The 15319-nt window shown below is 43.1% G+C and overlaps 2 protein-coding genes across 5 annotated transcripts in view; one reads left to right on the top strand and one right to left on the bottom strand.

Moving 5' to 3' along the window:
* NFAT5 (nuclear factor of activated T cells 5) overlaps positions 1–5292 on the bottom strand; it is a 168879-nt gene extending 163587 nt beyond the window's left edge. For all 4 annotated transcript variants that reach the window (XM_053604625.1, XM_053604636.1, XM_053604644.1 and 1 more), the window contains exon 1: positions 4319–5292. In XM_053604625.1, the coding sequence (XP_053460600.1) occupies positions 4319–4391 (73 nt within the window). In that variant the 5' untranslated portion in view covers positions 4392–5292. The remainder of the gene's footprint in view (positions 1–4318) is intronic.
* Positions 1–15319, top strand: part of NOB1 (NIN1 (RPN12) binding protein 1 homolog) — a 270061-nt gene that overhangs the window by 216752 nt on the left and 37990 nt on the right. The gene's annotated exons all lie outside the window — the stretch shown is intronic.

Raw genomic sequence — 15319 nt, 5'->3', positions numbered from 1 at the left:
AGAGAATCGCTTAAGCCCAGGAGTTGGAGGTTGCTGTGAGCCGTGTGACGCCACGGCACTCTACCCGAGGGCGGTACAGTGAGACTCTGTCTCTACAAAAAAAAAAAAAAAAAGAAATATTTATGTATGAAATAATATGATGTCTGATATTTGTTTTAAAATAATCCTCTTTGGGGGACAGAAGGAGATAAAAGAAACAAAATTAGACTGATTAGAGTTTCATAATGGAGGTTCATTATTTATTCTCTCCACTTCTAGGTATTCTTTAAAGTGTCCATAACAAAAGGTTAAAATATAGCAATAGAGTGGTATAGTTAATACTTCATTACACAGCAACTGTACTGTGACATCTTGTATCAAAAATGTAAAAAGAACATGACATGCTTGATACTTACACCTTTTACATTTTATATATAATGTGTAAAAGGGTGGTCTTACTTTAGTTGTATATCTTCACAACAAAAATGAAAAATTATCAAGTATTTAGGCACAAATATGTAAACATACATAAAGTGGTGGTCTGCAGTTCCATCAATTCAATACAAAAATTTAATTAAGGGGCAGCGCCTGTGGCTCAAGGAGTAGAGCGCCAGTCCCATATGCCAGAGGTGGCAGGTTCAAACCTAGCCCCGGCCAAAAACCACAAAAAAAAAAAAAAAAAAAATTAATTAAGTAATTTACACTCTGGTGTTTTGTTTTGTTTTTTCATTCCTTTCTCCTGCCTGATAATCACTATCATCATGACACTCTCTGGTTTATATGTTGCCCAGAAAATGGATGGGCTTATACAGACAAATATCATTCTACAACATGGTCACAAATTGAATAATATGATTAAAAACCAGAAATCTGCTTCACTAAGAAACACTTCTAAAAATTTCTCACTTCAAACTGTAGTTTAAAAATATCTTTTTCTTTCTTTCTTACATGCATATGGGCTTCTTATTATGTACAAATATAACCAACAATTAATTTGAAAACCTTTTATATTCTCTAAATTATATTGTGAAGCTGATACTTAAGGAAAAAACTAACATAAAACTCTGTCCTGGACACTTTATGTGCATTAGCTCACTAAACTTAACAGATGGATATATTTTTATACAAAGAATATTAAAGTTTAGAGGGGTAAAATCACTTGTCCAAGGTCAGAAACCTAATAAGTAGCTAACCTGGTATTCAAACTTAAGCTTAATTACAAAACCCATTTTTCTCTAACTATATCAAAGTACCACTAAAGGGGATAAAAATCTATACTAAAGTAAAACTTAAATATTTAGGGCCTTTTTAAAATGGGCCATAAAATGTTTAAATTATGGGTACAGATATTTCACAGTGGCAGCTTGTCTGGGTAAAAAGTATAACTAATAAACACAGAAAGTACTGTTTCTGCTACTGTGGGAGGCGTGTTTAAAGTCTCTTAATTTTGGCCTCAGTTTCTCATCTCTATGTTCGGCATCTTTGCTGTCAAATTTCAGAATTACAAGACTCCAAGATGACATGTGAAATCACTTCAAAATCTACAGGAATGATAAACAGTATTTTATCTTAAAATGCTAAAAAGAACCATGGAAACGAACTTTTCTAAAGTAACTGTCAGCTGTTTAAATCATTCTATAGATTCTATTAACATTTTTAGAATTTTCTAAAACCCTTTTTTGCTAAACATAGCTCAATAGTCACCATCTCTATTACTTGGCTTTTCCTTATCCTTAAATATAATGCAATAGTAATGGCATCAATATTTTTGTAATAAATAATTAACATATCATTTTGAAATGTTCAGCATATAAAAGTTCTGAATTTTCAAAGTAGTATGTGTTTGGTATCACTCTTTTTTGCTTATAGTCATCATCTTAATGTTTGGGACTTTTCACATTCAGTTTGTATGTTTTTTTTGTTTGTTTGTTTGTTATTTTTGGCCGGGGCTAGGTTTGAACCCGCCACCTCCGGCATATGGGACCGGCGCCCTACTCCTTGAGCCACAGGCACCGCCCCAGTTTGTATGTTAAAAAGCTAGAATTAAGATCTGGAATTCTAAAATACAACACCCAACACACAATTTTAAGTGATTTTTGTGGGTTTTTCCCAAGGCTTCTCAAAGAAGATACAACAGCCAACAGGAACATCAAACGGAGCTACAAAATACACCACTGAAACATTTAGCTGCTCTAAAAGAAGGATCAGACTCTTCAGGAGAAAACTACATTGTGTGAGTTTGCAAAGTTTCACACTTTCCCATTTAAACTCCATTTCAGAGAAAGCCTTTGCACACTAACACAATATGCTATAAATTGGTACTTTGCTGACCTTCCAATAGTCCAGCTCTATGAAAATTCTGTGATGGGTGTAACTTCAGAGAATCTGAAAAACACAAAAAGCATTAGGTACTTTTTATAATTAATGAGGGAAAATGCCAAGGATAGCACATATCTCTTATATAACTGCCATGTATTTTATTTTATTATTATTTTTTTTTTTTTTAGAGACAAGAGTCTCACTTTATGGCCCTCGGTAGAGTGCCATGGCCTCACACAGCTCACAGCAACCTCCAACTCCTGGGCTTAAGCGATTCTCTTGCCTCAGCCTCCGGAGCAGCTGGGACTACAGGCGCCCGCCACAACACCCGGCTATTTTTTGGTTGCAGTTCAGCCGGGGCCGGGTATGAACCTGCCACCCTCGGTATATGGGGCCAGCACCTTACCGACTAAGCCACAGGCGGTGCCCACTGCCATGTATTTTAAAGAGCTAAAGCCTATCTATATCTGTGAATATATTACCTGCAGAAGGAAGGCTGAATTGTCTCTACATTGCTGTCTAAGCTAAACTTAGATTTTCATTAAGTATTTGTTTCATGGAAAATTATTTGATGATTACTGCCCAAATGGTGTTAATGTCTTGACTATTTTTAGCAACCATTTGTAACACATTGTTAGCCTTGCTCTAAGAATCATTTCTTGATATTGCTTCTTTCTTCTGACTCTGAAAACTACAATATTACTAAACTACTTCAGGTAATGCTGCCCCCAAAACATCTTACAGGATGGTGACTGCCAACTAAAGTCATCGGAGCAACAGACAATGGCTACGGTTACTAAGTAGGACTCTGTGTACAAACTCAGTAGTCAGTCTACAAAGTCCAGTACCTTCCATAGTTAAACCATCTCACTTTGATTCACTTAAAAAACTTAATGCCTGAAGCTGAAGTCCCTTTTTTGTTTTTGTATGAGGTGGAATCAGCAGATATATCAAACCAAAAGCTTTAAAAAACGGTCATTTCTCAGGAAGAGGGTTGACAATGGCACATTTTTAAAATATAGTGAAATGAATAGTTAACAACCCAGTTATGTCCTCTGCCCCTCCCGGTAGGATTATTGTGATTTTGATGCCTCTTGCACAGGGAACCTGTTCTGACACATTCTTGTGGAGTCCAGTATAGGAATTTAACCTGAATAGAGATCGGCTCAAGACTTAATATTTCAGATGTTGGGAATCCCCTGCAGGCCTTGGGCAAAGAGTTTTTAAATGACTTTACCTCTATCTAGTGCCCCCCTCCCTGCAACGAGCCTCTGAACAGCACAAAAAGAGAAAATTCTCAAAGGACAGCGTCTATGCCTGAACTGGTAGTCCTGGGGGAGGAGAGGAATAAATCCAACCCACAGAAGAACCCCTATCTTTGTAGAAGAGAGTTCGGAGAAGTAATTAGAACGCCACGGAGGTGGGAAGAGAAAAAGGAAAATTCGGGCCCTTTCCAGCAATAAGATGACGAGGAAAGGAAGAACGCCTGTTCGAGGGGGGCTGTCCCAAGCTGGGAAGGGAGTGGACTAGGCCGGAGGGAGAGGGGGGTGGGACGGCGGCGCACAAACAAGCTAGAGGGGGAGAAAAATGGTGACCCCGCACCCAGAACCGGCTCCAGGTCACGCCGCCCGCTTGGGGCAACTTTGCCGGGGAGGAGGGTCCGGGTAAGAGCAGCTGCTGCGCCCGGACCGCGGCGGCCCCAGCGCGGGGCCCAGTCTGGGGTGATCCCCGAGCCGGCGGCTCGCGGAGCGTGGCGGGGCTGGACCTGCCCAGAGCCGCTCGGAGCCATCGGTGCCGCAGAGACCCGGGGGCCGACGGAATCTGGGCCCCCGGCGGCTCCGCGGGGCGGGCGACTGAGCTCGCCTCCACCACGGCACCGCGACCCCGCCGCCCTCTCCCCGCCCCGGCAAGACAGGACAGCCGGGTCCCGGCCGAGCCGCCCCCCGCCCCGACGCGGATCCCCCAGCTCCCCGGGGCCCGTCTCCCCGCCCCCACGCCCCACCCCCCCAGCCTGACTCACCTCGCGAGTACAGGGACTTGGGCGATTCCAGGTCTAGGTCCGCGCTGAGCAATGAGATGAAGTCCGAGGGCATCGCAACTCGACCCAGCCCGGCCCGAGGGCAGCGGGAGGGGGGGAGCGGCGGTGGCGGCGGCACCTCCTCTCCGGGACCGCGGGCACCAAACCGGGGGCGGCGAGGCGAAGGCGGCCGCCGCTGCCTCCTCCTCGAGGGCAGTGACTTCCACCCGGCCGAGGACCGAAGAAACGGCGGCGGGGTGCTAGGAAAACTCCACGAGGACTGATTCCCAGCGAGCCAGAAGAGGGATTCAGGGCGGGGAAGGGGATGGGGGAGAGCCAACGGGTCCTTTTCGTGTTCTCCTCAGCGAAAACTGACGGTCGCCGCCACCGCCGCGGCTGCTGACAGGAATCCGAGCCCCGCCCCCCGCGGGGCACCGCGCAGGCGCGGAGGGGGGCGCACTAGAGCATGGAAGAGCCGCAGCGGCTGCCGGAGGGTGGAGAGGCGCGCCATGGAACAGCATCAACAAGGCCTAGCTTCCTGCCGCCGCGGCCCGGCTGCTGTTCCCGAGCCGGGAAAGGGCCCCGCCGGCAGGGAGGGAGGAGGCGGGGAGGTGTCCGCACGCTGGGGCCCCGTGGAGGGAAAAGGTATTTGCACCGTCCTGGTGGCGGCGAGCCTGAGGCGGCCGGCCTTGCCGGGAGTTGAGCGCAAGAGACAGCCCCGGGGGAACCGAGGTGTCCGCGCGTGGAGGGAAAGACCCCGGAGACGGGCGGCGGCCGGGCTGCTCTGGCCTGGGGTCTCCCAGGGAAGGGAGCCGGGTCGCCCGGACAGCCACCAGCCTTTTGGGGTTTTGATAGCAATGTCTACAACTGAGCTGACCAAAGGACTGTCACACTCATTTCTTAATTAGGAAATAGACGATATACTAAAATCCTCGAGTTATTTTCTCTCCTACCCCGACCTTTGAAGGCTGAACGTTTAAAAAAAAACAAAACAAAAAAAGATTTCTCTGTGCCCGGGCGCCCAGGTTTATTCGGATGGGAGATAAGACAATTTAAAAATTGGATCATGTTAATCCACCTAGCTGTTCTACAGAGGAAAATAGAGAAAACCCAACACTACTCTTCCAAACAGCTGTTCATTTTTTACTTTTGTACTAGGTAGGAATGGAGGAGAAACATATTTGAGTTTTTGCTGTTCTGTTCTGGGGCCCAAAGTTTCCGTTGCAAAAACTTAAAATCCTCACCTACGCCGCAGACCGTTTCCTGACTCTAATAGACTCCTGAGAAATTTTTAATCGAGTTATTAAAATATCAATTGGAGTGCAGGGGGTGCATCTTGTGATACAGTTTTAATCTTGTGCAGAATAGTGAGGCCAACAGCTACATGGGCAGGGTTTTTAAGCTATTCCAGTTGGTTTAGTTTTGTTTTTATCTACAAAGATAGTTATAAATGATAAAAATCAGTCTGTATTTCATATATATGTATATCTGTGCATGTATATATAATTTATATAGCCTTTTCCCTTGAATTTGAGCAATTCATCTGGACTTAAGAGTTCTGAGGTTGGAGGAAGAAGCTGTCAGCAAAGGTCCTAAAGCAGGTGTCTCTGGGGTGGGGCCCTTTACAAAGCTCCACCTGCAGTCCTAGAATTTAAACTACCTGTCTTCCCATTTGGACATCTGATTCATGTTGCTCAATTATCTTCACTGAGTTCTGTGTAGTAATTAATCAACCTTGTGAACATTTTCCTCCCGTCAGAGGTTAAGAAAGCTTTTCAAAGTCACCCGAAGATGGCAAAGCAGAACAGGAAATTACCCTCGCATTTCCATCACTTCTGTATGCAAGTCCTGAGGGAAGTCCCTTCATAAGGACTAGAGCCCACACATTTGAGAGAGGAAGACTCAAACCTTACCTTGCGAAACAGGCCAAGGCGGGCTGAAATTCTATAGTTTCTGAATTGGAGTGAACACCTGTTGGAGACTCCCCCCCATTCATTCGTCACTACATAACCCTAGTGGAGAGGAGATTGCAGTGCAGGTGTCAGAGCCCCATACTAGGAAAGTTGAGTGAATCACTCTGAGCACATCCCTTTTCCCCAGACCTTTGTAATCATTCAGTAGATTTAAGGTACAGGAAATCCCCAGTACTATTCTGACCCTAATTAACAAATTGAGAATTAGAAAGGCTTCTTCCTCTTTCCCTCAATACTTCTCTGCCCTTTTGTGACTTTTTTTCCATTGAGGTTTTGTTATGTTAATCAGATTTCCCCTGATTAGGTAAGAGCAAGAAGAGGGGTCCACCAAAGTGACTCAACCTAAATTGTAAATTACCTTACACTGGGACTCTATGGGCGCAGGCCCCACACCATCAGTTCCTTCATTAAGCTTTGGTTATATACAAACAGTTACCTGAAAATTCAGTGCCCATTCCGTGTCCCTTTATAGAAATAGTCTTTGGAAAAACTGCTTAGATGGATAGTTTTCATGGCCATGCCTCGCAACAGAATAGAAATCCAGATTTTGCCCTTCAAATTTCAGTGACTAAAACCACAAATTAATTCCTTAGTAAACAATGTTTGTTCTGCTCTGATCACAAAATACATTGTGACCTGCATGATATTTAAGGTTACCAAAAATAACTCTCTGATCATTGTGTCTTTAACAGATTACATATATGCCCCCCCTAGTTCCAATGATGTTTCCCTCTGTGGTCATTTATGTCTCAATTGCATCCCCTATTATTTGATAATGACTTTATTTATTTTATTTTTTGAGACAGAGTCTCACTTTGTCACTCTTGATAGAGTGCCATGGGGTTATAGCTCACAGCAACTCAGATTCTTGGGCTTAAGCAATTTTCCTGCCTCAGCCTCCCAAGTAGCTGGGACTACAGGTGCCCACCACCACAACACCCTGCTATTTTTAGAGACAGGGTCTTGCTCTAGCTCAGGCTGGTCTCCAACCTGTGAGCTCAGGCAATCCACCTGCCTCGGCCTCCCAGAGTGCTAGGATTACAGGTGTATGTCACCATGCCCAGCCAATAATGATTTTTTTTTTTTTTTTTTTTTGAGACAGAGTCTCAAGCTGTTGCCCTGGGTACAGTGCTATGGCATCATAGCTCACAGCAACCTCAAACTCCTGGGCTCAAGCGAGTCTCCTGTCTCCACCTCCCAAGTAGCTGGGACTACAGGCGCCCCGTCACAACGCCCGGCTATTTTTGTGTTGCAATCATCATTGTTTGGCAGCCCGGGCTGGATTCAAACCCATCAGCTCAGGTGTATGTGGCTGGCGCCTTAGCTGCTTGAGCCACAGGTGCCGAGCCAATAATGATATATTTTTTTTTTTTTTTGTAGAGACAGAGTCTCACTTTATGGCCCTCGGTAGAGTGCCGTGGCCTCACACAGCTCACAGCAACCTCCAACTCCTGGGCTTAAGCGATTCTCTTGCCTCAGCCTCCCGAGTAGCTGGGACTAATAATGATATTTTTTAAACAACCATCTATACACACTCCTTCATAAAATTTCCTCTGAGCACAATAAAGAAGAAAAACGTTAAGCATGTAAAATTTGGAAATTTCCTCTCATTGAATATTACAATGGGATCATGGAACAAAACATACAGCAGATTTAGCATTTTGCATAATTCCTTTATATTATTTACTGATCATATATCACATTCCCTAGTCACTTGATTAAAATTTCACAAGAACCCAGATTAAGCTACAAGGCTGTGTAGATTATGCAACAGAATGGCAGTTTTTGTATTGGTGGTTTGTTCTTTAACCCCTCCTGGACCTGTTTAGGCACTTTGTGAATTGTGTAGCTGGATCAACTCTAAATAAAAGAGGTTCAAATATCAACCACTGAAAAGGAATTAAATAAACTCATACAGAACAGAGGAATGTGTTGTCACAAGATCTACAGAATCTTTGTCATTATAACACAGTTCAGGCTGTTAAAATAATTTTAGTCACACACATATTGTAAGCAACCTATTAAACAAACACAAAATCTGCAAGGAAAATTTCCAGAGCAATTCAAGTAAAGGAACAAAAAAGTTTAGACCACAAATATTTTTGCCCTACCTATTAAGGGAGCACTGCATAATAACAGAGAATCGATAGTGGTGGGAAATAGCAGTGTCTGTATTTGCATTGAAATTGGAATCAAATTCTTATTTGATTATATTTATGTGTCAGTTTTCACCCTTAGAACATGTTCTAACATATTTTTAGAGGCAACATTAGTTTCTATACTATTTGCAGTTGGTTTAGAACAGTCTCACGCTTTGCATCTTCCAGGGTGCCTTAATCTTATAATCAGGCATTTAACTCACTTTGATGGAATACTTCTGTATTTTATGAGTTGGGCTGACTTGAAGTTTGTATCTGAAGTCTTTCAGAGACCATTAAGTTTCTCAAGATCTGGGGTAATTGCAAGTCCTGAGGTACAATGCAATCAGCTTGAATCTGCAAGATTTAGTGAGCAGGGAGAAAGGAAGTAAGTGCCAGCGGAATTCAAAGGTTGGATTAGGGAAGAGAAATTTTTATGGGAAAATAGAAATCCTGAGGCCAGTAAACCAAGAAAGGAAGGAAGATAATGTCTCTAGATCATTCCAACACTAGCCAAATTAGACATGAAAACTGTAAGCAAGTCCTTATTCACACTGGCCCTCATACTTTGTTTTTGCGATGATACTCTTTCTACACATAATCACAGTATTCATTGAGTCTAGTAGCCCCACCTCAGCTGTGTTATTAGTTTGACCAAGAGTATGAATTAGTAAAGGTTTTACAATTAACTGTTACCCTCTCTCTTAATTTACGAATTTTTAACCTGAGATCTAGAGATTTGCTTCAAGGCATCTGTGATCTTCCGAAACTTACACACAAATGTTTACAAGGTTGTACCTGCATGCCTTTCTTTCCTTGGGAGAAAGGTTAAAATTTTAGCCTTCATAAGCTTTCTCAAAGAAAGCACCATAATCCAGAAAAGATGAAAAATCATTCCTCCACATGAAGCTAAAATTCATTCTTCTCTCATTCCATGAAAGGGTGCCAAGAGCTATGCTAGGTATAGGAGATACAAAGATTGTACAAAGATGAATATAAGATGTAAACTCAGCCTGACCAGGGAGATATCCTGCAAACAAACACATGCATTGTGATAGGTGCTAGGCTAGACTCCTTATAGGTATAAGAAAGAAATTATCGGGTGGTGCCTGTGGCTCAGTGGGTAGGGCGCCAGCCCCATATACTGAGGGTGGCAGGTTCAAACCCAGCCCCAGCCAAACTGCAGCAAAAAAAAATAGCCGGGCGTTGTGGCAGGTGCCTGTAGTCCCACCTACTCGGGAGGCTGAGGTAAGAGAATCGCTTAAGCCCAGGAGTTGGAGGTTGCTGTGAGCTGTGTGAGGCCATGGCACTCTAACGAGGTCCATAAAGTGAGACTCTGTCTCTACAAAAAAAAAAAAAAAAAAATCCTCTTGCTTTCTCAGTGAGCTGAGCAGGGAGAAGAAGGAATGTCATCTCACATACCACTCTTTTTTTTCTCCTCCCACTATCCCCCACAGCTGATATCTCTTCTCTTCAACTACAATTTCTTACAGGGATTAAAAAAGGCTAGACAGTGACAGGGCAAAGTCCTGACACGGATGTTTGCAATGCGCTGCATCACAGATACCATGTGTTGATGCAAAGATTCCAAGAAATACCTAGGCTTCATTGGACTTTGTCAACAGATGGTCAAAGACACACTGAGTGTCTTTTTTTCAGCTTTGCAGAGGATTATGGCTCAATACTTGGGTTAAGGATACAATGATAAAAAACAGTTGAATCAGTCATCCACAACTAAACCCCAGAATTGAAGGGCTGCATTGAAGTTATTGGATAAACTAGACTGACTTTAGAAATAACAGATTTCACCCAAAAAGCATTTGCTTCAGCTGAATAAGGAAATGTGGACTGCCCTGAACATTGGAAGAGACATACAAGGGATCTGCCCACACGTGTCAGATTCTAATTATAAAACATGAGATTTAGAGAGAATATCCATTTATTTATTCATTCCATTTCTCTACCCACAGAAATCTTACTTTTACCTTCAAAGTCTAGCTCAGATATCACTTCCCCTCTGAACTCATTCTGAGCTTTTCTTTTTTCTTTTTTTTTTTTTTTTTGAGACAGAGCCTCAAGCTGTCACCCTGGGTAGAATGCTGTGGCCTCACAGCTCACAGCAACCTCTAATTCCTAGGCTTAAGTGATTCTCCTGCCTTTGCCTCTCAAGTAGCTGGGACCACAGGCGCCTGCCACAACACCTGGCTATTTTTTGGTTGTAGCTGACATTGTTGTTTGGCAGGCCCGGGCTAGATTTGAACCCGCCAGCTCTGGTGTATGAGGCTGGCGCTTTAGCCACCTGAGTGAGCTACAGGCGCCGAGCCAATTCTGAGTCTTTCTAAGTAATAGTCGTTGTTTTTTCCTCTGGATCCCCATAGCATTTTGTTCCATGTGGTGGCATAGCAATCATCACACTGATGATATACTAACATCACATCTCTCTGATATACTGTGAGCACTTTGTTGTACAGTATTTTATAAGAAAATAAAAATAAAGAAAACACAATCCTTGCCTTAGCTTAAAAATGATCATGAGCACCTAGCTTTAGCACCCTGACAGAATGAAATAAACTCCATCAGAGCCATCTGTTGACATTTTACTAAGAATTTGACATTAGATATAGAGATTAGTAGAATAAAAGAAACTGGAAAGGTAAGAAAAGGGCAGAGGTGAAAGGTCTTGAACATTATGCCAAGGATTTGGGTCTTTATCCTGTGGGCACTGGGAAGCCATTGAGGATTTTTCAAGAGAGAAATGACATGTCCAGAGCAGCAATATGGAAGGTAAACTGGCAGCTGACAGTCTGGACAGTAAAACAGCCAAGAGTTAATAAGACCCTAAAGAGTAGAGCTGGAAAAATATGGAAAAAGGAATTGTATATGTATGATCTTGTGGAAGTAGAATCAAAAGAACTCAGAAACTGCTCAAATGTTGAGAGGGGAAGAGAGAAAAAGAAATGTTAGAACAGAGCTTTGAAACATCTACCAAGGAGTGGTTCATCATTAGAGTCTAATAGCTTACCCCACCAAAAAGTACTTATGGGATAAGAACACATCTCTAAACATGAATCACTCAAGAGATTTATACTTTGTTAACTGGAATGGCAAAGACTCTTATCAGAAAGGAAATGATCCTAGACTTACTCTTTACCAGTAGGAAATCTGAGTGAACATAACTTGGTGAAACTCAGTGAGAGTATATTGATAAGGAACAAATCTGTAAGAGCCTGCATTCTGAATTTTCACCCCAAATATACATGAGCATTATTTAAGCCTTTATATGTTCACCTTTATAAAAACTAAATGTGGAAGAAGTTTAAGAATTTTAAAGGTCGGGCGACGCCTGTGGCTCAAGGAGTAGGGCGCCGGTCCCATATGCCAGAGTGGCAGGTTCAAACCTAGCCCCAGCCAAAATCCAAAAAAAAAAAAAAAAAAAAGAATTTTAAAGGTCAACAATTCTTCTGAAAAAGAAAAAAAACTTTTAGGAAAAAAAAGCAGCCATAGTTTTTTGTTTGTTTGTTTGTTTTTGAGATAAAGTCTCACTCTATTGCCCTGGGTAGAGTGCCATAGCATCATCATAGCTCATAGCAACCTTATACTCTTGGGTTCAAACGATCCTCTTGCCTCAGCCTCCCAAGTAGCTGGGACAACAGGCATGTGCCACCATGGCCACTAGTTTTTTCTACTTTTAGTAGGGTCTCATTCTTGCTCAAGCTGATCTTGAACTCCTGAACTCAAGCAATCCTCCCACCTTGACCTCCCAGAGTGCTGGGATTATAAGTGTGAGCCACCATGCCTGGCCCATAGTATCTATCTTCAAAGAAGATCAATTTGAAAACCTTTCATTTATAGAAGACTTGGGTAGTAATAGACCTCAGGTTTACTCTGTAAGGCCTGGAAGGACCAAAGTATTTAAAAACCGAGTACAGAGCTGGGTACAGTGTCTCATGCCTATAATCCTAGCACTCTGGGAGGCCGAGGCAAGTGGATTGCCTGAGCTTGCGGGTTCGAGACCAGCCTGAGCAATAGCGAGACCCTGGCTCTAAGAATAGCCGTGCGTTGTGGCGGACGCCTGCAGTCCCAGCTACTTGGCAGGCTGAGGCAAGAGAATCACTTGAGCCTAGGAGTGAGCTATGACACCACAGTACTCTACCAAGGGTGACAAACAGATTCTGTCTCAAAAAAATAAAAAATAAAAACTGAATACAAAACAGGCTGAAGGAACTCTGAACTCAGCGCAGACAGCTTGAAGTCATAAAGAACAAGTCGATCATCTGCCCTTCATAACTGTTAGTAAATGAATGTCTTTTTTGAGTGCAAGAGGAATACAAGAAAGAGGGAAATTCAGAAAGAAACATTCAGTAAGAGAATAACATGAGAGAAAAAGGCCATAGAGAGGTGTTCCAGAAGGTTTCCCTCCAGAAGCAAAGAAAAAGATGTGATCTGTGGTTCATGAGCAGGTCAACCTGAAGCCTGCATCAGACTTGGTCTTCACTGGTGGGGCCATCTGTAGATGGGATACCCAATGGGTTCTACTTTCTTAGACTTGGTGTTTTCTCTCTCATATTCACACACCTCAGAGGTCAAAAGCTTCCCAAAAAATATGTGATCATTCATGTGACCCAAGGAAATACCTATTTCTCATGGATGCTACATGAATCTGTTTATGTGAAGTTTATCAGAGACTAGTTGGTAAAACAGAAAGTGAACTGACTCGTGGAACCCTGAGTCCTAACTTCTAGTTTTATTTTGGCACCTACTGAGCAGAGGTTGGCCGCCTTTGGAATTCCCAGCAGGCATTCATGGTTCTCTTTAGTGTGACTTTTCTCCAGAGAGGAGCTTTTACTTTTCCTCTGGCCTTCAGCCCATGTGGGGGTAAGGCTGGAGCTGCTAGCACCATCAGGCTACAAACAGGAAAGAGCCTGAAGAATCATTGCAGTTTCTGGAGGAAGCCATGTCTACTTGAATTACCTGACTTGACAAAGTCCTTTGTTTGTTGTTGTTGTTGTTGAGGATTCATTAAGGATACAGAGAACCAGGTTACACTGATTGCATCTGTTAGGTAAAGTCCCTCTTATAATTGTATCCCACCTCCAAGAAAAGTCCTTTTTTTTTCTTTGCTTAAGAGTTTGTTTGGAATTAGCTTTTCTGTCATGTTAAAGTTAGGAAAAAAAATCTTTTTTTTTTTTTTTTGAGACAGAGTCTTACTTTGTCACCCTTGGTAGAGTGCCGTGGCATCACAGCTTACAGCAACCTCAAAATCTTGGGCTCAAGCAATTCTCTTGCCTCAGGCTCCCATGTAGCTGGGACTACAGGTGCCCACTGTAACACCCAGCTATTTTTTTTTTTTTTAGAAATGGAGTCTTAACTTGACATAATTTGCCCAGGTTTATGGAACATTCTTGGGCCTCTGGCTCCTTTCTCATTGCTAGGACTGTGTCACATGGTCTACATCTGAAACAGGTGGATTAGATTATGTATCAGGCAAGAGATTGTGTTTGGCTGCTAGTAACAAACACCAGTGGCTTAGAGGTTTCATTTTTCTCATGCAAGAAGTCTGGAGTTTAGCCGGGCGTTGTGGCGGGCGCCTGTAGTCCCAGCTGCTCGGGAGGCTGAGGCAAGAGAATCGCGTAAGCCCAAGAGTTAGAGGTTGCTGTGAGCCGTGTGACGCCACTGCATTCTACCTGAGGGCGGTACAGTGAGACTCTGTCTCTACAAAAAAAAAAAAAAAAAAGTCTGGAGTTAAGCAATCCAGGGATAGTCTCACAGCCCCACAACACCATCCAGTACGCAGCTGTTTCTACCTGCCAGCTTTAGAAGCGGCCCTTGTTCTCATAGTTACCTATGGCTTCATGTTTGTGTCCTAAGTAAGACGAGGAAAGAAGGGTAACAGACAAATGGGACCACTCTGTTCCCTAGAAGACCCAGACTTACATCTCATTGATAGGACCATGTCACATGGTCTACATCTGAAAAGAAGGCTGGAAAATGCATAGAGTCTTATAGATGGGTATAATAATGCTTTGAACAAAATTGGGGGTAAGTTGGCAAAGAAAGTGGGGATAACAGATGTTGGGTAGACAATGGCAGTATCTGTCACAGAATACATACTAGTAAAGGTAACCTCCCTCAGAAATTCTGTCATTCTTGTGTTCTTTCCATTTTATTTTACTTAGTCATTTCTTTTTTCTTTTTCTTTCTTTCTTTCTTTTTGAGACAGAGTCTCACTTTGACGCCCCTGGTAGAGAGCTGTGGCATCGTAGCTCACAGCAATCTCAAACTCTTGGGCTCAAATGATCCTCTTGCCTCAGCCTCCACAGGTGCCTGCCAGAACGCCTGGCTATTTTTTAGAGACAAGGTCTTGCTCTTGCTCAGGCTGGTCTTGAACTCCTGAGCTCAAGCAATCCACCCGCTTTGACCTCCCAAAGTGCTAGGATTACAAGCATGCATTTCTTTTTCTTTTCTTTTCTTTCTTTCTTTCTTTCTTTTTTTTTTTTTAAGGCAAGCATGAAACAAAGTTTATTGAGGAGAAAGATAGGTTTACAATGTAAGAGCAAGATAAAGGCTTAAAGAGCAAGATACATTCACTGTAGGAAGAAGACCCCATGGCCACAGGAAATAGCCCAAGAGGCTACCTAATCATTTCTTTTTTTTTTTTGAGACAGAGCCTCATGCTTTCACCCTGGGTAGAGTGCCATAGCATCACAGCTCACAGCAACCTCTAACTCCTGGGCTTAAGCAATTCTCCTGCCTCCATCTCCCAAGTAGCTGGGACTACAGGCGCCCACTACAGTGTCCAGCTGTTTTTTGGTTGCAGCCATCATTGTTGTTTGGCAGGCCCAGGCTGGATTCGAACCCGCCAGCTCAGGTGTATGTGGCTGGTGCCTTAGCTG

Source organism: Nycticebus coucang, chromosome 2 (genome assembly GCF_027406575.1).
Source record: "Nycticebus coucang isolate mNycCou1 chromosome 2, mNycCou1.pri, whole genome shotgun sequence".
NCBI lineage: Eukaryota > Metazoa > Chordata > Mammalia > Primates > Lorisidae > Nycticebus > Nycticebus coucang.
The sequence above is the reverse complement of the archived record's forward strand: the minus strand, read 5'-3'. Positions and strand labels throughout refer to the sequence as shown.